The 27,863-nt window shown below is 38.3% G+C and overlaps 1 protein-coding gene and 1 long non-coding RNA gene across 3 annotated transcripts in view; one reads left to right on the top strand and one right to left on the bottom strand.

The window, feature by feature from the left end:
* Positions 1-71: 71 nt before the first annotated feature.
* On the bottom strand, positions 72-3,707 carry LOC138018900 (uncharacterized). Its single transcript, XR_011126078.1, has 3 exons — positions 3,591-3,707; positions 476-569; positions 72-200 (listed from the first exon to the last, which is right to left on the bottom strand). It is a non-coding gene; the product is annotated as an uncharacterized lncRNA (long non-coding RNA).
* The window catches only part of LOC138018896 (phosphorylase b kinase regulatory subunit beta-like), a 45,129-nt gene continuing 20,397 nt past the window's right edge, over positions 3,132-27,863 (top strand). For both annotated transcript variants that reach the window (XM_068865568.1, XM_068865567.1), the window contains exons 1-20: positions 3,132-3,242; positions 3,608-3,746; positions 5,161-5,260; positions 5,720-5,827; positions 6,826-6,885; positions 7,995-8,131; positions 11,238-11,301; positions 13,434-13,529; positions 14,714-14,818; positions 15,364-15,456; positions 16,622-16,679; positions 18,108-18,188; positions 21,208-21,360; positions 22,712-22,818; positions 24,740-24,792; positions 24,878-24,971; positions 26,402-26,485; positions 26,570-26,674; positions 26,761-26,843; positions 27,311-27,401. In XM_068865568.1, the coding sequence (XP_068721669.1) occupies positions 3,191-3,242; positions 3,608-3,746; positions 5,161-5,260; positions 5,720-5,827; positions 6,826-6,885; positions 7,995-8,131; positions 11,238-11,301; positions 13,434-13,529; positions 14,714-14,818; positions 15,364-15,456; positions 16,622-16,679; positions 18,108-18,188; positions 21,208-21,360; positions 22,712-22,818; positions 24,740-24,792; positions 24,878-24,971; positions 26,402-26,485; positions 26,570-26,674; positions 26,761-26,843; positions 27,311-27,401 (1,863 nt within the window). In that variant the 5' untranslated portion in view covers positions 3,132-3,190. The remainder of the gene's footprint in view (positions 3,243-3,607; positions 3,747-5,160; positions 5,261-5,719; positions 5,828-6,825; positions 6,886-7,994; positions 8,132-11,237; positions 11,302-13,433; positions 13,530-14,713; positions 14,819-15,363; positions 15,457-16,621; positions 16,680-18,107; positions 18,189-21,207; positions 21,361-22,711; positions 22,819-24,739; positions 24,793-24,877; positions 24,972-26,401; positions 26,486-26,569; positions 26,675-26,760; positions 26,844-27,310; positions 27,402-27,863) is intronic.

Raw genomic sequence — 27,863 nt, 5'->3', positions numbered from 1 at the left:
TTTCGAAAACCTTCAAAGCATCACTCATACCACCTACGATTTCCCACCGTGCGATTGTCATCAATGGCAAAGCAGGATCCGGAAGCTGGGCTGGCGCAGTGGTGAGAGCACTCGCCTCCCACCAATCTGACCCGGGTTTGATTCCCACTCTCGGCGTCATATGTGGGTTGAGTTTTTTGTTTCTCTTGTTTTCCCCTCTCCTAAAAAAAAAAACAGCATTTGATTTGATTTGCTGAAATTTGTTGATTTCAGTTTACAGCGTCCTCAATTAGTGCTCCAGCGCTAGAAGACTAGACACTTAAGGTGCGTTCGATTGACCCTATTGCGGAACAAGAATACGTGGAGTGATGCTTTAAAACGGTATGTCTGGCGTTTTGAAGCAACAAGGATAAAAAAGATATGTCTAAAATAGCATTTTAGCAGGTGTTTGACAATTTTAATGTATAAATATCTGTGAAAACAAAGGTTTTCTTACTTCTATTCCGCGCACCGGTGGCTCAGTTGGTTGAGTAGAGTCGTGGGTGGGTATAGCAGGTCCACATCAGCTGAATAGCTGCCAAAACTTTAACCTGCTTAAACAAATAAATAAATAACAAACAAACAAGCAATGCATTCCTATTCCGGAATACTGTCAATCGAACGCACCCTTAAATAAAGTTCCTTCCTTTGTCCTTTTAAGTAATATTTTTTTAATAAAAGTGCAAAAGTGCCCACTGAGTATACAGCTGTATTAATTTGAAGGCGTTTTATAGAGTTAGTCCTTCCAATTGCCCGGTTTGTCATAGGGAAAGCGGGGCTAAATTAACTCTGCTGACATTTGAATGGCAACACAATGCGCGTGACTTGACTGAGGTTTTTCGCTGGCTGTGGGTCTTTTCCTCGTCCAGGGTTAGGGGGAAAAACAAGTTGGTTATTGTACTTGGAATGGGTGATTCCCTAAAACGCATTTGATCCATCAGAAGGCGCAGATCGAAGGCCGAGTTTATCTGTATAGAAGCGGAGACGACAGCGAATTACAGTCGTTTCGCCCACGGGTCGTTTCCCCTACTGTCTGTTCGCCTACGTCTAGAGTCGATTCGCCTACGTCCAATATGTCAGTTCGCCTACATCTTAAACTCCGTACTATGACTATCATTTTGACCACCTTGAAACAACATAGAAATAAAAATAAATAAAAGCGAAAGATTTGACAAACCGGTCGTGTGGATAGACCATTCGTGCCACTCGTGTCGGCGAAATCTCAACCCCTACAATCCGCAAATTTAACAGACTAAGGCTTAGGTTCGGGCGCAAAGTCTATTAATCACACATTGGCCCTTCCTTTGCTGTGGACCGGAATGCTTCGAAAAAAGATTGATAATAACTAAGTTTTATTTGTATTTTCTTTCCTTCCCTCCGCCATTTTGTTCGGATCATTCTCCCGAGTGTTTGTGAACTCGCCCCAGGCTTCACGATGTCTCTGTTCCGAAGAAAACGGCAACCCCTGAGCCTGATTAGGACAACATGTTATCTACCTTGAATTGACGATTATCGTTAATTGTTAATTTGCTTTCAATTTACTATTATCGTTAATTTAGGACACTGTGTCCCAGGACTTGTGGTAGCAAATAAAAAGAAAGAGTTAGGGTTAGGAACTGTTTTTATCCACTTAACCACTAAAGATCAACTCACTAAAAATGTGCCGATTATTTACCAAAACTAATTAGTATATATATAAAATCATTGCTGAATAATGGTTAAGTCTAAAGCTTGATTTTAAAATGGTTAGCTTTCTCTTGAAGTTTGGTAACCGACATTTTTCACTGTGTAAGCTTGCTTCTTAGCGGCTGTTAATGCACGTTTACAGCGGCACTTTTGGAAGAAAAAATTATTGACATTAATAAAAAATGACATCCTCGCAGTTAATGATGTGGTAGTCTAGTGGTTAAGTAAAGGGTATTAATTACACGTTCCAAGGTTCGAGTCCTGCGAGTCCAGACATTAGGGTTCTACTTTTACGTACAAACTTATTTATTGCTTTCATATAGAATGAGTTCAAATACTAGGACTTTTATAGTGTCAATCCCTTCTCCGATCGATCGAAATCGCAGTGATATGATTGTTGAATGCTAATGTTTTATACAATCCTTTGTTAAATGAACTACCATGTCCTTTTGAATCATATGTTAATGAAAAATCTCACCTCAAGCAGACTAACTCTGCCTCAAGTGACAAGCCTACACAACGCCTTAACTTTTTTTTCATCTAGCGACGTTTGCGTATTGCGTGAAAGCGCACGAACTAAAAAACTAACACTAATTCATAAAGTTCATGATACTGAGAACAAATCGCAACATCGACACAAACATTGAACCACCCAGTAGAGTGGAACGAGCTAATTTCTTACGTACCTTATCCTTTATTGATATGTTAATGAAAAGTCTCACTTTCTTTAGTATAGGCCGCTCAAGGACCCCGCTCAAGACACAAGTCTACAGAAATAACGCCTTAGCTAGCCGTCAGATATATTAATTTTTTGCATCTAAGTTTGCGGATCGTGTGGAAGCGATATGAAGTCCATGATCGCAACATCGATACAAACATTGAACCACCCAGTAGAGTGGGAACAATCTTAGAGTGGGAATGAGCTAATTTCTTACGTACCTTATCCTTTATCGATATGTTAATGAAAAGTCTCACTTTCTTTGGTATCGGCCGCTCAAGGACCCCGTTCAAGACACAAATTTACAGAAATAACGCCTTAGCTAGCCGTCACAGTTTTTTCTGTGAGGCTCGACAAGGACTTTTAAACAATTCAGTTTTAAAGCTTACATATGAATCGTAGGCGAATTGACATATTGGACGTAGGCGAACCGACATTATACGTAGGCGAACAGACAGTAGGCGAAACGACCGGTAGGCGAAACGACCGGTTACCACGACAGTCATACGAGAAGGTAATCGTCCTTGCTATACTCTACTGCTTTTCACGGTAAGCCCTGATCTGCAGACTTGTGCCATGATTGCGAGAACGCACTATTTCAATATTTTCCAGTCGCAACGGGACAGGGCAGGATCAATGGATTTGTTTTCCTGGGAAGGGAGGTACAAGCAGCATTAGTAATACCCACAACTCCTAGCGCCCCAAGAAAACAAACATGGCGTTTATCGAGTGAGCATTGTGGCGATTCACCTGAGTCTTCTCAAGGACATGGATGAAGACGAAACGAGGGAAGACAAACTAGATGACTTTTACCACCAAGGTATTTTTCTTAATACGATAGAAATATGACGGAAAACAAGACTTAATGCATGAATTCCTGGAAGATGAGCCTATGTAAGTCCTCAACTCATATTAAACTTGTGGAATTAATTTTTTTACATCGTTTTTGGACGAAGCCTGTAATTGTGGAAAACCAGAGGACTGCGTTATTTGTTAAATTTGCATTCCTTTGGTCCTGCTTTGTTTCGTTGAAATCTTGTATTTTTTTCAACGAAATTAATACAATATATAAGCTTTATAATAAATCCAAACGAGATTGTGAAATAGAATATGGACTTGTGGAAGGTTGTATTTGCATGGCTTTAGCTTTTGCATTCTTCCAACTCACCATTCCATTTTTTTCAGTGAAGCAACATATCCTTCAGTATCAGAGTGGGAGTATTGGTCTTTTTCCTCTGCACACATCTGGTAAAAATGAAGAGAGTCATGTGCGGGACAATATTTATTGTGCCATGGCTGTGTGGGCTCTGGGACTTGCTTACAGGTTAGACAATGCTGGTCAGCAGTACACCTCCTGTCGTGGTTTGAAGTAAAGTGAAGTCTTTATTTTATGAGGGTAGCATGTAATAGTCACAGACTATTGAATTAATTTTTTGGTCCTCAATCAGACCAGACCACGACACTGGGAACTCTGTGCCTTGCTTTTTTTGATCATTGAGTGGGATCTTTAATGTCCAAGGGTTTTTTCGAACAAGGGCTGTGAGATGGGGCCTATGGTTTATGGTCCTTATTCCGGGGAGACTTGGAAGTCTGACCATTTGTAGATGTTATTACAAAAGTAGCACTTTCTCCTCATTGTGCAGTAATGGCATAAACATTTTAGGAGAAAGATCCTCCTGGGTTAGGATGCAGCTATTTCTACAGCTCTAACTGATTGTTTTAGAAGACAATAGGTACAAAAAATATGTAGCAAAAACAATGAAGCCTTAGAAGTCCTTAGAGTGGTTTTCAATTGAGTGTTGTGAAATTTGTAAATACCAAAGTAATTTCTTCAACCAATCACAGTAATACTTGTACAAGTCGTTCAGGAGTGAAGGGGTTTTTGCAATTTTGCTACAAGATACAGAAATTTTGTCACAAGATCGTTGCATTTGATTGTGTTGTCAGCAGTTTAACAAAACAAAATATGAGCCCACAATACTTGTGTGTAAAGAAACCATTGAAGTTGGGGAGTTATTAATTTTGCACATAACATCCGTGATCACAGCTAAATTATGCTACAACTTTGCCCCATATCTTCAGATTGAAAGAAAATCACAGCAAGAAACAAATTTCTCTTTTTTTTTTGTTTTAACTAAATTAGCAGCAAAGTGACAACTGCTAATTAACCTCTAAGCTATATTTAACTGTTGTACTTGTGTCTTAAAGTAATCACCCTTTCCTGCGTTGCTCCAGTTTGCTTTTGGTGGAGGCAACTGTAGCTTACCCTCCCCCCTCCCCCTGATGACAGATCATTTCCTACATGTAGCTCTACCAACTTTTTTTTTGAGAAAGGCAGAGAACTGACCCAGGGCTCAAAATTGAGACCAATACAGTTGCATTTGCGACTGAATTTTTTCCCTTCAGGACTAAAATATCTGGAGAAGTTCCAAATTTGTGACTTGAGTTTTCTCCTTCGCTCTTTCGAAATAAAAGGGTTAGACATCAAACGTAATTGTTGCACACCAGGTTCCAGTTAAAAGATTTGTAATAAATTATCTAGACCTGTTTATAATAATAATAATGATGTAAGTTGTTTTAATGAGCATTCTACCAATCTGTAGCATTTTAGAGTTTGAACAAAACTGGCAAAAGATAGTACAGTAGTTTAATTCTTTTAGCAGGCTTCTATTTATTAAGAAGGCTACATGAAGTTGTTTTAAAAAAATGCACTTGTTTGATGTTTCTTGCTTTTCTAGACACATGGATGACAGTAAGGGTAGGGCTTATGAACTCCAGCAAGCTGCAGTGAAATGCATGAGAGGAATTCTCTTTTGTTACATGAGGCAAGCTGATAAGGCAAGGCTTATATCAAATGAACAATTACTTTTATTGTCAGTCACTATTCTCTCAGTTACCAAAATTACTGTGCTTGTCCTATTCTGTCCTGCCAATCTTTAATTTGTGCTTTAACCCATTAACTCCTAATCATGATTAATTTTTGTACTTTATTCAGAAGCATAATTATTTCAGAATCCATATACACTATAATGCTTTCTGGGGTTAGAAATGGGAGCTCTGCTTTATTCTTGGCTACAGCTGTAAATCATGTATATTATCAATGTAAGGCCTAAGAACGACCCTTAACAATGTACATGTAAAATATTATTATAGCATGGGCCTTGAGCTGGGTTAGTAGTAAAGGAGTTTTACACTGTACTGTTATAATTATATTTTTTTCCTGTGCAAGTGGTGCGTGGTTTGACCTCCAAGTAAGCCTAAAATGTAATAAAACAATATCATGATTGATTTATTTAGGTGGAGCAATTCAAGAAGAATCAATTGGGTCACCACTCACTGCATGTTAAGTTCAATGTTAACACTGGAGATACAATTGCTTCAGATTCTGACTGGGCACATTTACAGGTACATGTACACATACACCTTTTTGTTATTTTGTAATGTTAATGTTGTAGATTAAAACACCGATGAGCTCTACTCGTTGATAAAGGATGAGAAAATAGTGTCTAGCCCCCTGGGGGATGGTGGTACCACGTTCATAATGAATTCAGTGCATTACAGGATATTTACATGACGTCTTCTATTCCTATGCCCTCTTCAAGTTCTGCATACATGTAGTTTTTTTGTTAACGGATGGTCCAGCACAACTTTTCATACCCCACTGGGCACTTACATGTACATGTACAGTGTAATGCAACACCAGAATGAAGTCGTATGGGTATAAATATCATGTAAATGAATAGCAGAACAAACTCACACCAGATTAATTACATGTACTGTAAAAGTTGTACTGGTAACATGTTAATACTCTTTTGCACAAGAAAAAAACTTGTTTCAATTGGTTGTTATATATTTCACATTTAAATGCCCCTCCCCCTCCCCCTCAGTATCGTTTGTAACACGGTAAGGGACAATTAGCACCATCAACCTCGCTGCACTTACCATTACCTAAGAATGAGGAAAGAATGCAGCAACAGAGGCTTGGGGTGCTTTCCTTTGTCGGAACTGGCTGGCAAGACCCATCGGTTTGCAAAGACAGTGCAACAATATGAAGGAACGCTTGCATGATAATCCCTTGCAGTCTTCTGGAGGAGTATATATCATCATTGATTTGTGTTAATTTGAATGGGTTGTAGAGTTAGTCCTTCCAAAGGCCCAGACTGGCTGGTCAGTTCTGTCAAATGGAAAGCACCCTTAGTTCTCGAAGGATCAACTTTCAAGATATTATCATTATAATTATGGTAATCTTGTAAATTCTAAAGCTATTTTTACTTACTGGGCAGTGGGTCCTGACGTGCATTATCTTGAGTTAAATTTTAACTATAGGTGATGTGTTTTGTATGGAGTAAAATAACTGAGGTTGCAACTCTCATAATTTTTTTGTTTTCATTTTGATGTCATAGATTGATGCAGTGTCCCTTTATCTTCTTACTCTTGTTCAAATGACTGCATCCGGACTGCAGGTAATAAAATTTAATACACTGTACATGTATTATTATAATGTAGAATTAAGCACACCGGGGGATAAATATCCAGTCAAGTCTCATCCCAAGACCTCAGACTTCCAGCACTTTTCCGAGGATATGTGCCGATCCAAGGAGTGCCGACTTTTGCATTGTTCTTGTTCGGTCCTTAATTCCTAGTTGCTCTAAGTAGCCCGCCAGCTTCTTTGACACTGAACCCAATGCACCTACTACCACTGGCACTACTTTTGTCTTTAAATCTCTCTTGCCAGGTCTTGATTTTAATACTTTTCAGTTTCTTTCTGCAGTACATTTACGTTGCTACATGTGCATTGTATCTCCGGGAACAACTATGTGCACAATGATTGTTTCCTTTGCCTTCTTTTTCTGAATTACATACAATGTCTGGCCTCCTGTGATGGATTTCATGGTCTGTTTGGATGGTAAAGTCGTTTTACTTTCTCATTCTCTTCTATGCTTTTGGGAGAATGTTCATACCATTAATTGTCACTGCACTCAACTCCATATTCCTTGCACAACTCCCAATGTATGACCCGCCCAACAACATCATGTCTCTTTTTATATTCTGGCTTTTACAGTATTTGTTCTTAGTGCCTGGTCTTGCATGGCAAAAAATAATGAGCCCCTCTGTCTCCTTCTTCAGTTCACCAGTTCTTTTAATTATTATTATTATTATCAGTATTATTATTATTATTATTACTATTATTATTATTATTATAATTGCAAACTTTAAACTCTGATTTAATCTTTGATGAAATGCATTAAATATATTTGTCAATATTAGCTGTTATGTGTGTGGGCCATTCTAACATTGTCATACATGTATACAGTGTGATGTACATAGTTAAAAATGAAGTTTAGATGAAAATAGGTCTCTCAAATTTCAGTTCTAAATAATTTTGCTTTGTCTTCATGAGCCCTAAGCCCTAATTATGAATTAAATTTTGTTCTGAAACAACGGAAGGTAAAACTGTTATTTATACACATGTAAACAAACTAGACTGAGATCACTTCAACCTGAAGTTTATTTTGTAAAACAATGTAATCATTGAACTTTTGTTATTTTATTTGTTTGTTTGATGATGAAGATCATTTATACCAATGATGAAGTGGACTTTGTACAAAACTTGGTTTACTACATTGAGCGTGCATACAGAACCCCTGACTATGGAATGTGGGAGAGAGGAAGTAAAGAAAATGTTGGACACAAAGAACTGAACGCTAGGTATGCAGCAGTGTTGTCATCATCATCATCATCAGTGCCTGAACCAACATTGCTATTGTCACTTGAATATTTCAGGTGTCTACATGTATAAGAGACAACTTAGGTTTAAATTGTCCAGATACATGTGAGAAAAATTAAAAAAATAAAAGTGAAAAACACTTGACTGGCAAAATTTTGAACTTTGATTCTTATCCGAGGGCTGTTTACTTTAAATGTAAGTTTTGGATTTCGCGGTCCACCATTGCTCGCGTTCTTGGACCTTTAACTCTTTAACACCCAAACTGGTCTAAACCGGCCAGACTTAGTATTTTACTCTACAGGTCTAACACCAGGCGATTTTACTCATCAATGTCCCCATTAAGCCTGCGTGTAGCCGTACCCTCTCCTCAAAAGAAAAACGGGCGTAGGGAACGTCTATGAAAACCTGGCCCAAATTGTGATCCGTGACTTCACGCCTTTAGCAAGAAAATAGATAATGGTTTCTCATTGCTCACTTACCTTTTAGTCAATTGTTTCGAGAACACAGATTGGTGAAAATAGAATCTACTGTTGACTCTGCTCGCTTTTTCGGCGGTGATGATAACATTGGGGTAGGAAACTATACTTACCTAGTGCAAAAGGAACGTGAATAGTTTGCTCATCTCTAATCGGAGATGGGCTGTAACTACACTGTATCTACATATAGCCTCAGGGGTGCTTCAGTGTGCTGAAATCCAAACTTTCTGGAAGTGATTCCTTCAACTGGAAAACAAGACGCACTTTTTTTAAACTTGCTGCGTAGGAGCTTGTCGTTGATAAATTCCTCTAGGTTGTGCTGCAAAGTTTGTCATTTATTAGGGACAACATAAATGTATCATTCTTAAATGATGATTATTTGTTTAGTCCATAAATGAGATAATTAAAGGTCTAATTAACCCCCGACCTTGGACAAACTTTCATTGCTTACAGAAATGATTTACTACAAGACACCACTGGGTAAATATCACTCTGTCATTTATCTAATTTCACTGATTCTGTTTCAAGAATTAATCTGTAACTATTTTCAAATTTCGAACAATATGAATTCCATTAGAAAAATAAATCAGTTAATTGAAACTGGATGGCAAGAGAGTGAATCCGTTTAAGCAATTCTACAATAACACAGCCTGCAACTGTACTCTAAGACTGTGTTCACATCAAAGGTTGTCCTCTTCTTGCATTGGACTAAATATCGCTCATAATCCTTTTCAATCTCTCAAAAACACAGTACATCTGTATACACTTATAAACAAGGGACATTCAATGACTTGCAAATGAGTTCCAAAGAACAGAAATAAGCCTTTGTTTACACCAGTTTTAGCGGAAATACCAATCTTTTCCAGAAATTGCATAATAAACTACTGTGACATCGTGGAACACATTTTTGGCCAGCATTTCGTAGACATTCCCTCTTCCCGTTTTTCTTTCAGAGGGAGGGTACAGCTACACGTAGGCAAATAGGGTAATTAATTACACCTCAGAGGGTTGGATCCGAGGAAAAGTGATGTCACTTATTCACTAGCTTAAAATTTCAGCACGTAAATAGGACAATCACGTGAATTTTGGAGGGCATATAGTTTATTTGAACCAATTCATTAAATAAGGAAAAATTGTTTAACAGAGATGTAGCATGAAACTATGGTATGGAAATGTCCCTCAGTGTATACAAACAAAGGTTGTGAGAATGAAAGGAATGTATATAAAATTATTTGAAGTGTGTGTTGTAGACCAAGTGTAGAAGTAATCCTCGCACTTAAATAGGACAATCTCATTGGCCGAGCGAAGTTGTTTAACATTTCTGCAGCCAATCAGCATAAGGGCGGCAAATGTATTTTCAGCCCGCACATTTCCTGTTTGGCCCGCAAAAAGGCGCATTTTACAGAGGACAGTTTGTCATTTGGCTGCGCGTATACAAAACATGAGTTTAAAAGGCTGAAAGCCCGAAACTTCTGTGCTGCTTACTAATTCAGCCACATACACACTCATTGCATTTTTAAACTATGGAGTCTTTTATATCATCCAGCTCTCTCAAGATTTTAAAGTTAGTAATGGCCGACCATAAAATAGGATATTTCCAGTTAAAATAAGCAGGTTGGAGTCTTTTGAAGGCTTAAAACTTGGGCTACTTAAGTGTTTAGTTAACATAATTTTGAAATCCAAAGAAAAATAAAAATTGGTTTTTTGGTCATAGTAGCACTTTAAATTTTCTCCCTTTTGTTTTGCATGATTACATGTATGTTAATGGTAATGTTAACTAATAATGGTTGTAGTTAACTTGTAACTATTCACCGAAGTGCAGGTGGCTAGTGGTGGATATTTACCGAGCGGCGAGGTAAGTATCCAACGCTAGCCACCGACACTGAGGTGAATAGTTGTTTTAGTATAATTATACTAAAACAGTGAGATAATATACAGCACAAAAAATTGATTTGGATGTTTTCTTCACTTGTCATGGATGCAAATTGGGACGCCATTGTTTTTCCGAGTTGCTCGGAGGTAAATAGCATGTAGGATATTTGGAGTTTGACGAGCCAATCAGCGCATGAATTCAACGCTATCCACTGTTTTAGTATATACTAATAGTGGTTATACTGTAACTTTGTTAAAGCCTCAGCTTTGTAGTGCCTTAAAAATCAAAATTACATTTATGTGATGTTTAATTTAAAAAACGGGCAGCACTGTTCTATCAAGTGAGGCATACAGTGTTTAGACCTGATAAAACGTGTGCTGCACATTTTTTTGAACGGTTTCAAAAAACACTCCACAAAAAGCGTGTTCCTCTGGACTAAGAACAATTATAATTATAAATATTATTATTGTTCAAATTGTGAGTGTAGAATATTAGCATGCATACAAGAAAAACAAGCTATGCCTTATTAGTATTCTTTATATAAAATAACTAAGAATACTAACAAGGAGTGTTTTATCAGGATGTGTTTTGATAGGCTATTAGGCTCTTGATATCTTCTAAAGACCAATATCTTTTATAACTGTTACGTACAACAACGAAAGGAAACTAAAACTTATTGTAGAATCTAAATATATATTTTTTTTTACATTGTATAATTTTTTGTTTTCTATGATTTAGTTCTATTGGGATGGCAAAAGCAGCTCTTGAAGCCATAAATGGATTCAATGTTTATGGCATGCAGGTCAGCTTTTAGAGATACACTACCAGTAGTATTTCCTAAAACCACCAATGCCATTAATTTGCCATTCACCAATTTTAATTTGGGTAACATACACACATAATAATAATAATAATAATGTACTTGCTTATTACGCATCTAAAAATCTCGATGCGTTTACAAAAATATTATATACATATATACATATTATAAAGAAGTAAATCATAATTTAAAGAAAAGTTCAATTAGATGAATTATATGCTTCTTTAAAAAGAAATGTTTTGAGTCTGGTTTTAAATATTTCAGCTGTTACAGAGTTTCTAATATTGTCCGGTATAGAGTTCCAGAGTGTTGCGGCTACGTAGGAGAAGGCACGTTGGCCATAAGTAACTGTATTTATCTTTGGAACATTAAGCAGTAACTTGTCAGACGATCGAAGAGAGCGGGTAGGTCGACGAACATCTATAAGTGCAGATAAGTAATCCGGTGCCAGACCATTCAAGGACTTGTATACCGTTAACAAAATCTTAAATTTAATTCTACACTCGACGGGTAACCAGTGTAGATTACGTAGTGCATCAGATATATGTTCATATTTCTTAATTCCTGTAATCAGTCGTGCAGCAGAGTTCATTGTTCTCTGTAATTTGTCCAAGTCAGAACGGGTAGCTCCATATAGCAGACTGTTAGAGTAGTCTAAGCGAGATAACACTAGTGCATGGACCAGTTTCTTTAAACTTTCTTGAGAGACATACTTTCTTATACGACCAATGGATTTTATAGACAGCAAAATTTTCTTACAAGTGTCATTGATAAGGAGTGTCATGTTCATATGTTTATCTAGAATCACTCCGAGGTCTCGTACTTGTTCAGATGGTTTTATGGTAGTATCGCCAGATATCAGGAACTGGAGAGGGGGACTATGATTTTTGATAAAGCGTGAAGTAAGATGCATTACTTCAGTCTTTGTTGGGTTACATAGAAGAAAGTTGTCTGTATTCCATTTGATGATATCTTCTACACAGCTGCTAAGTCTATCCAGTTCTGATGACGGCTTTTTTGGGTTGACGGCTATGTATAGTTGTGTATCGTCGGCATAAAACATACAATCCAAGCCATGTCTAGAGATGACATCTTGTAAAGGGGCCATATACAATACAAACAGAAGTGGCCCGAGAATCGACCCCTGCGGCACACCAAATTCCAGTTGTCTCAAGGAAGATGCAACTTCACTGATGACAACTTTTTGAGAGCGATTAGTAAGATACGATCAAAACCACTGTAGTACACTTCCAGTAAAACCAAAATAGGACTTCAGACGAGACAGCAGAATTTGATGATCAAGAGTGTCAAACGCCACCGAGAGATCGAGTAAAACAAGTATCACATCAGAGTAGTCATCAATAGCTCTTAAGATATCATTAGTGACTTTAATCATAGCCGTTTCAGTGGAGTGGTACTGACGGTAAGCTGATTGTAGTGTAGGGAACAGCTTAGCATCTCGTAGGTAGGCATGTACTTGGCTTGCAACGATTTTTACAATCACTTTGCTTACGAAGGCTATATTAGCTATAGGTCGATAGTTTGAGTATAAATTTTTGTCCAGATCATTCTTTTTGAGCTTTGGTTTGACCTGCGAGATCTTCAGCTGAGACGGGAATGTGCCGCTAGACAGAGATGATATTATTATAGATTGTATAGCAGGTAGTAGTAAATTAAGATGGTTCTTAACCACATGAGTCGGTATAGGGTCCAGAGAACATGTTTTCGATGGCATAGACCTGATGACTTTCTCAGTTGCATTGTTGTCAGGTAAGTTGAACTCACTGAGTTGAGTTAATGGCAAGATTGCAGACATGGTATCTTTCGTTTGACTAGCCAGATGTAGCTTTTCGATTTCATTGCGTATACCTCGGATCTTGTTGATGAAGTACGTATTAAATTCATCGGCGAGAACTTCTCGGGAGTTATGTGTTGGTAGTATGTTTTTGCTGGTCTTGAACAGGCTGTTAACAAGGCAGAATAATCTGTTACGATCTGCACCGATCTGTTACGATCTGTACAGTACTGTACTATGTTCACCATACATGTAATGCCCCTGAAAGGCTAACGTTATTGCACCGTGTTATTAAAAATTATTATAATTCATCTTGCAGGGGACGTCATCTTCAGTAATTTATGTTGATCCAGATGCTCATAACAGAAACTACACAATCATGCACTCTATGCTACCTGTTGCATCATCCTCAAAGGTTTGCAAGAAGCTGTGATTTTAACCAATTTTGCATCACTGAATTCCTGTACAGTAATTACTGAGGTTATCTGCCTTGTGGAGAGAGAAGATGACAACAGTCGGGCAAAATCCTGACACAATTTTGTTCATGGTCATTTAATTTCAATTGTTAAGTTCCCACTTTTTGCTGAATCTTCAAGTTTTGTCAGGATGCAATTTTACTACATGTAGTTTTAATAAACCCATTGACTCCCAGGGGTTCCTCATTGATTAGTAAAATCGTCTGGGGTTAGACAGAGTAAGTCTGACCAGTTTAGACGTCAAGGGGTTAATGTGCTTAGGAATGCAAATTTTTAAGATGATTATGAAAGAATGGGCAGTATGATGATGATGATGATGTAGAGGAAGGAAGGACATGAAATAATATTAACCCATTGACGGGCCCTGGGAGTGAGACTCAACAGATTTTACCTTGTCTTACGCTAGAAAATTTAACTTGACAACTGGGGGCAGGCGTTGTAGGGCGTTTGAGGTGTCAGTACCAGGGTAAGCAGTCAAAAACAGTACTGTACTACGTTCACCAAAGTGAATTAGTTGGCCAAATCGGGCTGTGGTTGTGCCTCCGTTCAATCACTTACATGTGCAAGTCTGGTTTTTCACCTGCACATACATATAGGTTTGTTTCTTTGTTCCCTAATCTGTTGTTCATGCTTTCTTTTCCTTATTTGTTTATTTATTTATTTATTTTTATTTGAGCTACATGTAAAGGCCATATTACATGAGGCAATTTTTCTTGCAACTTGCAATGCAACGATGATGAATAAAAAACCTTTCAAGTTGCAGAGGGTATGTTACACGTTGGCAACTTCTTTGGCAACTTGCAACGCATACAATAACAGAGGGGATGTCACACGCAAGCAAAATGTCTCGCAACGTTGCGAAAAGTAGAGGGTTCTACTTTTCTCGCAACTTGCAACGCAACAATTGCAGTTGCAAAATGGGGTGTTACATGTGAATTTTTTCTCGTAACTTGCAATGCAACGTTTGTTGCGATGCGAGTTGCAAGAAAAATTGCCTCGTGTAACATGGCCTTAACTGCACTCACTTCTCACCTACCTTTCTGTATACCGGTAATTAATTTTTTCAATCAAAATAACTTTTTTCTCCATAATTTTTTATTGTTGTCATAATTATCTATTTCAGGAAACTGATGCCTCATTGTTAATGATCACAGGATTTCCTGCTTTTGCTGTTGGTGATGAGTCTTTGTGTCAGCAAGTAAAGGCCATTGTTTTGGAACAGCTGGAGGTGCATACTTAAAATAAATTATTGCTTTCTCAGACACTTTCTGCATTTATGCATAAATTATTTTAAGGCTGGAATTCTTAGCCTTTAATCCTCAGTACCCAATGCTTGATTCTCACATCTAAAAAAAAAATGGTTTGGCTTCGGAGAGGAAACCTCGAGAAATCTTACTTCAAACTTAAATCTGAGTGGACCAGTACTGCTTGTCCAGTAAACCAAGAACATGTTTTCTTTTTTCCATCTACTTAAAAGAGTCTTGGAAACAGCAATAATAATAATAATAATAATAATAATAATAATAATAATAATAATAATAATATAATAATAATAATAATAATAATAATAATAATAATAATTATAGTAATTATTTTTATAATTGAGTATACAGTGTAGGTTTTAGTTTTATAGCTAACTAGTAATCATAGTAATCAGGAGTTTCTTTGGTGCAATCCCAGTTAGGATGACTTGGGTCTTCTAAGTACATGCATGTGGTTCTTTCACACTGTCATCCGAGTTGTGATAAAGCCGAAAAGATACTTTTTTTTCAGGGCACCTATGGATTAAAAAGATTCCTGCGTGATGGTTACAAGTGTGTGTTGGAGGACAGAAATCGCCGATTTTATGAGAGTAGAGAGCTTCAGGTAACTCCTCGTTGTTGTTTAAGAAGCTCAGTGCGAGTAGCAGTTGTGCAACAGTAAAATGTTTACAAGTCAAACTTTGAAACAAAACACTACTATGTAAAGTAGGTTTCCACTTAACATGGAGGGGCTTGCATAATGTTGCCTTGGGGACTTATTTTTGCATGGAATGTCCAGGGTGTGATCACCTAGTTTATACATGTACATGTGGTTGCACTTGTTAAAAAAAAAAGGTGTACATGTAAACTCTAATATGCAATGCATACAGGAGACTCTGTTTAATGCGTGCAAACACAGTGCAAATATCACCCTGGGGATGCCAAGTTTGCATGAAGCTCCTCAAGCTGTCAATCATTTACCAAAAATACAAATTAGAAAACAAACAAAGTATGTTTCTTTTGTTTTATTATCTTTGTGTTGCATGTATGCAGGTATAAATTGTGTTATGATTCAAATTTTTTTCTTGCTTTAAGATTTTTTCAAACCAGTTCAATTTTGAGTTTTCTTTGTCTTATAATTATTCATTATCATAATCTGAAATAGAGGAAAAATAAGGAAATTGGAACAGGTCTAAAAAATTGAACCAGAACATTATTATACACACTTTCAGTTGAAAAAAAAAGATCCCTAGGCATTTTTTTATGTGGATGGAAAAGTAGAGTTAATACCACTTGTATGTGGTTGGGTATCTTTATCCATGGATCCCTATAGTGTTTTCATGTTGGCTTAGTAAATAGCATTTTTATACCAACTTTAGCTGTGTTGTCAGATTGCTAATTACATGTATGCCCATGAATTGGCATTGGGCATAAATGAAGGGGTGGCGAATGGTAAATGCGAGACTTTGCGAGACGGCGAGACCAGCGTTTTTCTTTGCAAGCCCGAGACATTTTGACTTTTTAGATTGCGAGACCGAGACTTCAAAGTGTTTGACACCTTCATATAAAAAACGAGACTGCGAGACGCACATAACCACTCAAAAAACAAGACTGCGAGACCCGTGAAATTCGACTAAGATTTTGCAAGACCCAGAGTTTTTGAAGAACCATTCGCCACTCCTAAATGAAGTTGCATAAGAGGGAATATTCAGGATGTGTGCAACACAGCCAGTCAAAATCTGAAGCAGACATTAAACTTTGTATGGCATTTTTGATGCATTGTTTTTTAGGTGTTTGATGGAATTGAAAGCGAGTGGCCATTTCTCTTCATTTATCTGGCACTTGATGGTAATAACATTTAATAATGATAGTTATCATCATCAATAATTTTTATTATTTGGTTATTCATACATGACTGTACACGTACATGTTATTTCTCTATACTATAATTGTTAAAAGATGTTTCTCCTGGCGAACACGAAATACAGTCACTGTAGAAAGTTAATAATTACAGTATTTATGTTCACACAGCAACCAGGTTGACAGTCAGAGCAGTGCAGGGTCATGTCCACCATCATTGTCCACATGGGAATGGAAGGTGTGGAACAAAGGGCTCTGGCTTCTTTGTCTGTCCTGCCTTCCTTTTGGAAAAGATAAATATTATTATGTTGATGATAATAATATTAACAACTATTCACTGGTGGATATTTACCAAGCACTTTTACTAATATCCACCACTAGCCACTGACACTAAGGTGAATAGTTGTTTTAGTATATACTAAAACCGTGAGCTAATATTATAGCCCAAGAAGATGATTTTAATTCATTTACTCCTGCAAATATTACAACATTGTTGGGTGCAAATTCCCCATAAATTGCTCGGAGGTGAACGGCAAAGGATATCCGGAGTTTGAGTAGCCAATCAGTGCATGCGTTCAACGCTATCCACTGTATTAGTACATACTAATTACTGTTATCTCTGCAGTATCCACAAATAAAGGGAATTACCTCCTGTCGCATTGACATGTAAACTTGGTTTAGCCATCTATCCAATTCACCACTGAACATGAAAATGATAGACTTTGTCAATAGTTGTAAATGTGTGTTGAATGGAGTGACGAAATTTAGAGATATGTGTTTATATGAAACCCTTGCATACTAACAAATATCTCACTTTTGATTCTCACCATCTGATTTACCACAAGTCTGTAACTAGAGGTGTTTCCTTTCATGATTCAGGACTTGGTTATTGGTTTGCCATCATCCTGTATGTCCTAGGAATCACTGAGCCTATCTAGCACATTTTTTGTGGCCAGAATATTTCACCCAAGAATCTCTCTTGATGCTAAGTCATTATTTGCCAAAAGCTAAGGTTCTTGTACTGAGGGAACAACTGATTCCATAATGATTATATTTTATTCTATACTGTGCAACAGACGAACCAGTAATGTTTTTGTTTGGAAGCTTTTGCCACATTCCACCCACTCTCCTTTAAAGCAAGGTGATAACTGGCCTCTTACATTGTACTGTATCACAATCGTAATATTCACGTCTTATTTAAAAGGAAAGGCCACCACTTAGTGAGTATAAAAGTTTCAGCCCTTGATCCCTCCAAAGAAGACTCTAATGCAAGTGTCCAAGCATTGGGTCTTGAATTGTAATTTTTTATGTTACATTTCATTGTTAGTCAAACCAGATTAACAGTACACCAATGTCTAGGTAGAAAGTTAAATATTACTGCTGCAGTAGTTTTCTCTCTGTGTAATTATACTGCAGCTCTGTTCAAAAATGACAAAGGCACTGCTGACCATTACATCAAAAAGCTGCAAGATGAACTACTACAGCAGACAGATTCAGGTAAGTAGAATTCTGCCCTTAAATTGCATCCAGGATTACACATTAATTTATCTACTCTTGTCCAGAAGTGCATGTAGTTAGATGCAGGCACGTTTGATATCTTAAAGGTGTCTCAGTAAGTTCAAGGGCGTAGGTAGGGGGGGGGATCCTGGTGTGCTAGTCACTTTTTTTAAGCAAGGACCAAGGGTGGCACAGTCGGTTAGTGCGCGGTCTTGGTACATAAGGTCCCGAGTTCGATTCCCGGATCTCACATCCTTTTTTCGAATTCTTTCCTTTCAGTGTAGCTTAAGTAGCTTTAAATACCCTTAAAACGGAGCACTGATGGAAAAGAGGTGGGTAAAATGAGTGCACCGTCGGCTTCCTTGGAGAATACTCTCTAGAGAGTAAAGGAACTTCGACGTTAGATAAGGTGTACCTTTTACCTTTACAACCTACATTATTTAGGTGGCAAAAACGTGACAATCAGGTGAGTACCCTCTGTTTGACACAGTGTGACCCCCCCCCCCCCCCTTTGAAAAATCCTGGCTACACCCCTTAAGTGCAAGAATTTGGTACCTATTTCCAACAATAAAGTATGTGCGTTTAAGACAGCATTAATTGCTCAGTTAAGGTAAGCAGTCGTTTATCTTTACTTAGCGAGCAGAGTTCGTGGACTCTTTTTGGCGTTTATTGTGATGTTGAGATTGGGTAGAATCTTAGAAATTTGACACTTTGTGACAATAATTATTATCAAAATGGGTTTGCATCTAATTAGCCACATTTCAGGACATAATAATTATTTATTTGCATTATTCTTGGCCACACCCAGTGAACAGCAACTCTTTAAAACCCACCAGAGGGCGAGCAAGAGAGGACTCTGCTGGTGGGGTGTATTGGCAGGTGTTTGCTCGTAAATCATACTTATTTGGTTGATATAATCAGCCTTTGGATTGGAATGAAAGTAGTTCTGCAAACACAAATTTTTTCATTGTGACCTTGTGCTCTTGAGAAGAATGTCTTCCTTCATACCCAGTGCATGTGTTCAGAACTAGAAACTCTCGCCGGTAGTGACATTCTCACACTCAGATCTAAAATTTTGCTTATTTTCGTGTACATGTACTACAAAATCCATGAGAGTATTCTCTTGTAGCTCTTCAAAACAGGCAAAATGTGACTCTTTTTGGGAAAACCGGGCTTGATGAAAATTGCGTTAAAATGCACTTCAATGCATTTTAAATGCATTACAATCAACTCTAACGTTCGCCAATGATTCGTAAAACATTTAAAATGTTTCCCATCGAACGTGGGCAATTTTCAATTAATTTATTTTATTTTATTTAATGTTTCATAATGATTTTCCAATGCTTTTCAATGCATTGTCAATGTTTCCAAACATTTTTATCGAAAAAGTGATTTCCGAAGGTGTTACCACTATCAACTGGTCATTATAAACATCGACAGAGGGTCTGGATGGAGTTGACTGACAACTGACAAATGGTCAAAAAAAAAACAAAAAAAACTGACAACTGACAAATGGCCAAACTTTTTACCGACAGCTGAGATTTGTGGTCGATTTTAATGAGAACTTACAAAAAAATCTTTTGTCTTTGGTAATCGTTTGAAATTCATTTGTTATATCCTTCTTCGGTTAAACTATATTTAACGTAGACTTGTTTTCGTTTAGCGTTAATGCCTGTTAGACCGCATCCGTGATGCTAAGTTTTCTAATAAGTCTGTTAAAAATTAATCATTAACAATAGCCCACTTTCGATATTTTAAAATTCATTCCCAAACAGAAGGCATCATCTCGAGGCTCTGGTGAATATTCATACAAATCTTTATATTTATTCCTCAGAGCCTCGAGATGATGCCTTTTGTTTAGGACTGAATTTTAATTTATCGAAAGTGGGCTATTTAACTCCAACATATCTGTTTACCCCATGCGTTTGAGAACGGTCGGAAAGGGAAATGAAATGTCGTTGGCGTCTACCGTCTTGATTCCGATGCAGCATTCGAACGTTGTCGAAGACGCATACCCATAAATAACTGGCCGTTTTTATACAAGAGACGCATAATCCGTCCAGACGAATATGCGTCTACCATGTCATTCGTCTGGTGTAAAGACGGGACGAACTCTGTAACATAATCCATCAGGGACGAACTTTTGTAAACAATTTTTTCTGCATCTGTTAAATTCGTATAGTACATGTATAAAGAAGGGCAGAAGACGCATAAAGCATCTGGACGCACTTTAGTATGTCTTCGAAGACGCACTAAACTGGATAGTTCGTTTTCTTCGGGTACTGTGGTTTTCCCCTTTCCTCAAAAGCCAGTGTCTGATCCGGATTTGAGCTAAATTGATTTGTTGCTTATGTTTAGTGTTTCCAATTGGTAGCCCAGCACTAGGAGACTTGACACTTCAATTAGAGCGAGTTTCAAACGAGTGTCGTAAAACCAAAACTAAAGTAATTACTTTGGCCAATCAAAAAGGACAGAGACAATCCGGTAAACCAATCAAAACTCGAAATAATTACAAGTAGCCAACACAAAGCGCGGGAAAGTGTGCATGCGCGAGCCACGATTGGTTTTGGTTTCACTTTTGATTGGTTGAAAAAGTGGCGCGAGAACTTTAAACCAATCACTGAGTGAAGTAATGCAAAACCAAAGTAATTCGCTAATTACTTTCGACACTCAATTGAAAATCGCTCTAAGTTGATTATTTAACAGCCCTGGCGGGCTACGGGTCAATAGCCCATGAGGCGAAGCCGAATGGGCTATTTTGACCCTTGAGGGCGAAGGGTCTAATTGTTTTAATATCAACCAACTAGTCGGACAGAAGAGAAAAGGCAGTAATTAAGTTAGCAAATGCAAGTTGAAGAAATATTTATTTGGGAATAAAACGAAAGAAAGCGTCACGCCTTTCGCTACTGGAGGACTATTACTAATAGTCCTCTAGTAGTGTAGCCAATTAAAATGCAGGATTTGCATTAGTCCACTAGTTGGGTGATACTAAAATAAATTATGCTATATCTTTTCATAGGTGAACTAATTCCACATTATTTCTATGTTCCAAAAATCTACTTGGAGGCTGAGCGCAAGAAGCCACATTCTCAGATTCGCCTCCCAAGTACCGAGGAGGATGGTGACATCTTTTTGTGGGGACAGTCTTTGCTGATCATCATGAATTTACTAGGTACAAAAAAATAGCCCATTTCCGAGTTCACGTCTGCCTCCTCTTCAAAGCGAGTCCAAGTGCGAAGTTTTTGTGATGTTAATTAGCTCTACTTTACATATGAATGGAAACTAATTTTCATAAGAAAAACTTCGCACTTAGACTCACTTTGAAGAGGAGGAAGATATGAACTCGGAAATATAGCCTATTAACAGTAGAGAGAATAAGTGTAGGATTTAAAATAAGGGTTTTTGCAGTGTTCTTACCAGGCCGCGCCTTTGCGGGATTCCCGCTAGAAAAATAGAAATGGCACATTAAAAGCTACAAATGCGCCCACTTGGGAGCACAACGACTCGGATGCTACGAGCGAAACAGAGTTTTAAAATTAATAAGGTAGCAGTTTTTTTATGGTCGAGCCAATACTTGCTTCTTTAACTGAATGAAAGCAGTTTATCAAAGTATTCAGAGCCTTCAATTGTATTGACTTTTGCCTTCGTCAGTCACATGAGCGAAGCGCAGCTTCGACACCTTGACCGCCATATTGTAACAAATAATTAATAGTGCGGGCTAATGTTATTCGTTCCTCGGAGCTGTTTGTTGTGGCACAAGAAAACTAGATTAATTTTTTCGCTGTAAAGTACCAACCATTTAACAAAGTGTAGACGATCATCGTAACGCTGGTGAAAAGGACGTTGAAGAGGAAATAGTAGCAAGCAAAGATCAAAAAGCTGTTTCATTAAAGAAAGACCGTGTTTTTCAGAGTGCATGGCAGGCTTGCCTATGATGTCGACAAACAGATCATGGCCTTTAAGATCAGTCTCGAGGCATACAAATCAAATGCGGTTACAATATTGCCGAAGGGCCACCATTGCAAGGGTTCCGATTTAAACTTGCCTGGACGAAATGGACAGAGAAATCTTGAAGGATGTTTTCCACCCTAATCATGGCGCGATAGTAACTTTGTCCCACGTAAGCTCCTACAGGACCCCTACTTATCAGGAAAGGAGGTCCCCTGGGACTCTCTAAGGCAAATTCCTGGTGAGAACACTGACTGTTTTTTGAGATGATACTTTTTTGTAATGCTAAAATAAATTGTATGAAAATTACTGAGGCGGCTAACTTCAAAAATGATATGATGATAGGTTTGTTTTTGCATTGCTAAGATTAGTGATAAGCTTAAGAATCTCACCCCCTTTTTCAGCCAGTCAGAGCTGTAAGCAAAACAATAATATGTAACATTCTTAGTTTCACTTGTTTTCCTGAGCTTTGCATCGGATGCTATACCTTTTGTGTTGGGATTATGCTTCAGGGGGTTGGCTTGGCAGTTTTTGTATTCTTCCAGCTGCTACCCGTATTTTTTGTTTGTTTGTAGACAGCAATTTTTTGGATGTAAACGAGATTGACCCCATTGGCAGGCACTTGTCTCAATCAGCTAGAACTCGCTATGGTTACAGCAGTCACAGATACTCGTCATTTAAGGTAAACACAAGTGCGTGACAATATGAGCGAGAGCGCGTCCCACTTTCTTAAGGTAAACACAAGCAAGTGCGTGACAAGTGCGTGACAATATGAGCGAGAGCACTCTGGTGAAAATCCGTCCCACTTTCGATTCTGGAACTCATTGTCACACCTGGATTTTTTATCTGTTATTCTGTAGTGAGTTGTTCCTGTCTTAGTACTTTTTTCTTTTTCATCGGCGGGAAAAAGTGATTTTATCTGTTTTAATTAGATTTGACATGGGGGGTGGGGGATATCTTTGATGGCTAACGGTTAAAAAAAGTTGTCTTTTCACGGCTAACGGTAATTTTTTCCATCATGGTTAACTGCCATGAAAAACAAAGAAACGTCCCTTGCTGAAAATAAAACAAAAGTTTTTTAATTTGCTTTAATTTTTCGGGTTCTCTGCGGTATTTAGTAGGGCCGTATTGAATAGAGAAGTCATTGGTCATCACAAGTCAATGCGACTTACATTAATTTTTTGTCCACTTTTCAAAATAAAAAAAATCATGCTAAATGCTTTTATTTAGTTTTTCACGGCTAAGAGTTATTCTTTTGCCATTTTCATGCCTAACAGGGGCCCCCAATTGACGAGTAAAATCGTCTGGCGTTAGAGCGTTTTTCAATTGAGTGTCGAAAGTAAATAGATAATTACTTTGGTTTGTGATTACTTCACTCAGTGATTGGTTCAAAGTTCTCGCGCCATTTTTTCAACCAATCAGAAGTGAAACCAAAACCAATCGTGGCTCACGCGTGCACATTTTCCCGCGCTTTGTGTCGGCTACGTGTAATTACTTCGAGTTTTGATTGGTTTGCCGGATTGTCTCAGTCCTTTCTGATTGGCCAAAGTAATTACTTTGGTTTTGGTTTTACGACACTCAATTGAAACTCGCTCTAGACAGAGTAAAATCTCTAAGATTATAACCCAAAGGCCACTGACCATTTCAATTTGGTTCAGCTGGCATAATAGTGACAGTCCTTGGTGTTGTGGTCAGGGGCGGGGCCCGTGTCTCGAAAGTCACGAAACTTCACGGGCCATTTTCGGGTGTCACAATTCCCTTTGTAGCGGAGAGGATTAAAGTCGTCAAACTTCACAGTCATTTTTCTTTTTGTTATCTTTAAAACATGTTAAAAGATCGACTTTCCAAAACAAGCGGTTGGCAGTTTCACAAATGGCTTTTCGGGCCCAAAAAGATATCGGAACTTTCGAGAAACGGGCCCCTGGCCTTTGAGTGTAAACCTACTGCAGGTCCACGTCAGCTGTATAGCTGCCAATCTTTCGACCAACCTACTTCAGAAAGTAAACAAAACAAACCAACTTACTATGCTGGAGGCCAAAAGCCTGTCTGGGTCGACCGTAAGAGACTTCGAAAAAAGTACTCTCTTTGTTATCACAGTCGATCGTTTTCTCAGTCAGTGAGAAACATTAACTCCCAGAAGCTCCATCTCGCAGCATTCGTTTTATTGACACTGTGATGTTAAAAGGAACCCAAAACTCTTTTTTAATGAGTAGGGAATGGCCGGACTGCCAAACAAGCTCTAAGGTAGCAATTGGGAGAGGAAAAGCACCTCGCGATTGCAATTTTCCCATGTGCTGCTTTATCTTTTTGTGGCCTTACTACTACTTCACCTGCTTTTAAAGAGTAGGGAATGGCTGTCCGACTGCCAAACAAGCTCTGGGATAGCAATTGGGAGAGGAAAAGGAATCCGGGATTCTAATGTGTCCATGTGCTGCTTTAATTTATCTTTTTGTGGCCTTATTACTACTTCACCTGTTATGCAAGCTAATGCATTTATAAGGCTCTCTGGTCATTAGTAACTGTTGTTGAGTATCCTTGGATGAAAACTCAAATGCTCAAAACCAGATAATCACCTTTTTATAGACGTTTTATTGTTATTTAAGGTTGCGGACTCCGACGTTGTTGTTCAAGTGTCTTTGATCTCAGAGAGCAGAAAGTAAGAATTGTTATCACCATACTTAAAATGTTATTTTTCTTTTTGAACTTAGTTTGAATAGAGCACTTATATTTTCAGTTTTTAGTTTGCAGACCACCTTGGCAACATTTGGCATTGAAACACAAACTCCACAGCAAGTTGAGCCGATTCAAATTTGGCCACCCTCTCTGCTTGTCAAGGTTCTCGCTGCTTCCACTATTTCTAAATGAGATCTCTCACGAGATTTGTTGGGTGCACTGAGGCAAAGGCCTTAGCTGCCCTGGCCCCGCCCATTTCAGGTGGGATCGGTAAAGGTGTTTCCTCACATTTTCTCAAAAAATTCTGCAATGGTGATATATTTTTACCAATCATTTCCTGCTATGTCTCGCGTCGGCTTGAAGTCGAATCCTTCCTACATAATCGTAGACACAATGCCATCCTACCCACTCTAACAGAGAGATAGGATATCTCTCTAAAAATGGATGATTAAAGTGTACGTAAAGTCAAATATTTTTAGTCTTCAATATTGATCTCCTTACCCGAAAGCAAACATGTTTGATGATTCTTACCTCAAAGTTTCACTTTCCTATCTGCCGGGCAAGACACGCAAAGTTATCGCAACTACCGTGATGTGAGGGGAATGTGTGTATTCCTTATTTTACGTCACAAACTGCTTTGCAATGCAAAAAGGTCTTTGACGTAAAATCAAGGATACAACCCATGCACCTCACATCACGGTCGTGAGTCCAAATTACTGCTAGTTCTGCCTAGTTTACGTGGCTTGCACGGCACAGAAAAAGCGAAATTCTGGGTAATAATGGTGACATATGTTTGCTTTGTATGGGAGATTTATAATAGGAACAAAAAATATTTGACTTAAAGTGCACTTTAAGGGCCTTGCGAAAAAATAACATTTGTGCAGGAAAAAATCTTCCTCTGCACTTGTGAGTTTGGGAATTTTGTACATAAATTCGCCGTTCTCTACAATTCTGCAAGGTGAAGTGACTAAATGTCGAGTTGCATGGAAAACATTAGCGAATTTTGATGTTCTTTCTTAGTTTCAATGCCATTTCTCTCAAATTGTGGAAATTTGTCGAACTGAGATGATGATTGAGAAGGTCCCGCCTCGTTAATAACCGCGCGCAATGAATCGTGCTTTTTATCGCGGGAGGCCAAGCAAATATGGGGCTTAGGAAGATTCATTAGGCACTTAAAGGTCCAAGTTAGCGAGTTTCAATCAAGTGTCGTAAAACCAAAACCAAAGTAATTACTTTGGCCAATCAAAAAGGACGGAGACAATCCAGAAAAACCAATCAAAACTCGAAGTAATTACACACAGCCAACACAAAGCGCGGGAAAATGTGCACGCGTGAACCACGATTGGTTTTGCTTTCACTTCTGATTGGTTGAAAAAATGGCGTGACAACTTTGAACCAATCACTGAGTGAAGTAATGCAAAACCAAAGCAATTCGCAAATTACTTTCGACACTCAATTGAAAACCGCTCTAAAACGAAATTTTAAAGCACATCTCAAATTAGTCCGCTTTTCAGCTTTTTGTTGAGGTCAGCATACAAACATTTCTTAGACTAGCTATTCGTTAAAACGTTCTTTAATCCGGCTCTTAACAGGTCTACCAACGGCTCGGAATCAACCGCAAACTCGGATTGTCTGGCCGCCCACCAAGGCCGATTGGAACTTTGGGATCTAGTAAGGTACAAAAAGATACAGTTATTGTTAGGCTCTAATTCCAGTGATATCAAGCTTGTAAAACTAATGCCAAATTGTTTTTGCCGCAGATTTACCGTATATTTGGCAAAACTGTGGTAACGTATCCTAAGTTACTCGATGAAAGTGATTTTTACATGGCTCTGGACATGTCGCTAAATATTGATGAAATAAAGGTAACAAGAGGCTACATTTAGTCTATACTATGGCCGATTTTAGACTGGTGCTCTCAGCTCTGACCTGATTGTTACGTTTTCTCCAGACAAACTTGGCATTAACTCGAAACAACTGGAACATGAAGGGGAGACCAACTCTGTGCCTTTTGCTGAGAGAAAGAAACCTACGGTGAGCTGTTAAGGTCGCTGATCTAGGGGTTTACACGATTTTCGTAGGCTTAGACGTAGACGATAGATTGAATTTATTTCCTGCAAATGATATTTTAAGGGACTCAATCACTCAAAATAATTGTATATTCGGCGTGGGGAGGCTTTGGGAAATAAAGATTTTCAACTAGTTACATTTGCACTTGACTGGCAAATGTAAATAGTTGTTACATTTGCAAGTGAAGTGCTGCGAGTGAGATGTGGAATTATCGCATGGCCCCATTGACAATCTTCACAGCTCTATTTAAAAGGACGGCTTTTTCTAAACTTTCCGTAGACAGATTACGTTAAACAAAAGAAACTTAAGACGAAAAATTGAAAATCTTCATTGATCACAAGTGAACAAAATAGCATGCTTTCTCGTATTACAATTCTAATATTTGATTTTCGCCGCTATCCGATCTTGAGTTTTGTTGCCCTTTACTTCAGCGGGAAGCAGTTTCATGAAGCGCTGGAGCTGTTGGCCTCATTCAAACGTGGCTTTTGTGGCGGAGTAAAAGTCAAACTTGGAAGACTCCAGGTCAGTCCGTAGTTTGTTCTAATACCTTGGCCACGTGTGCGACGCAAGAGGCTAGTTTCGAATTGTGCAGCAACAAAAGAACAGAGTCGAGCGTCAGGGGAAAAATTGGCATTTTGTTTTGTTCAAAACAAAGGAAAATGCAAATTATTCCCTTAAACTTCCGTCTACTCTGTTCTTTTGTTGCTGCACAATTCGAAACTAGCCTCTTGCGTCGCACATGTGGCCAAGGTATTAGAAACTAACATATTGGAGATTGATCTACAAGAAAAAAAACGACGCGCGGTTTATTCGAAGAATTTAAAGCAAGGAAGCCAAGATACACATGCGCATTCGAACTCTTTTCCATGATATCGGACGAGGCGGAAGCCATCTCTTCCGGGTTTCAACAGTTCGAAAGAGGTGCGGCGGAAAGGCGTTTTTTTAGCTTGCATTTGTATTTCCCCTTCAACGCCGGTTTAACAG

This window comes from Montipora capricornis, chromosome 10 (genome assembly GCF_036669925.1).
Source record: "Montipora capricornis isolate CH-2021 chromosome 10, ASM3666992v2, whole genome shotgun sequence".
NCBI lineage: Eukaryota > Metazoa > Cnidaria > Anthozoa > Scleractinia > Acroporidae > Montipora > Montipora capricornis.
Note: the sequence above shows the minus strand (reverse complement) of the source record. Positions and strands in the feature narration are given on the sequence as shown.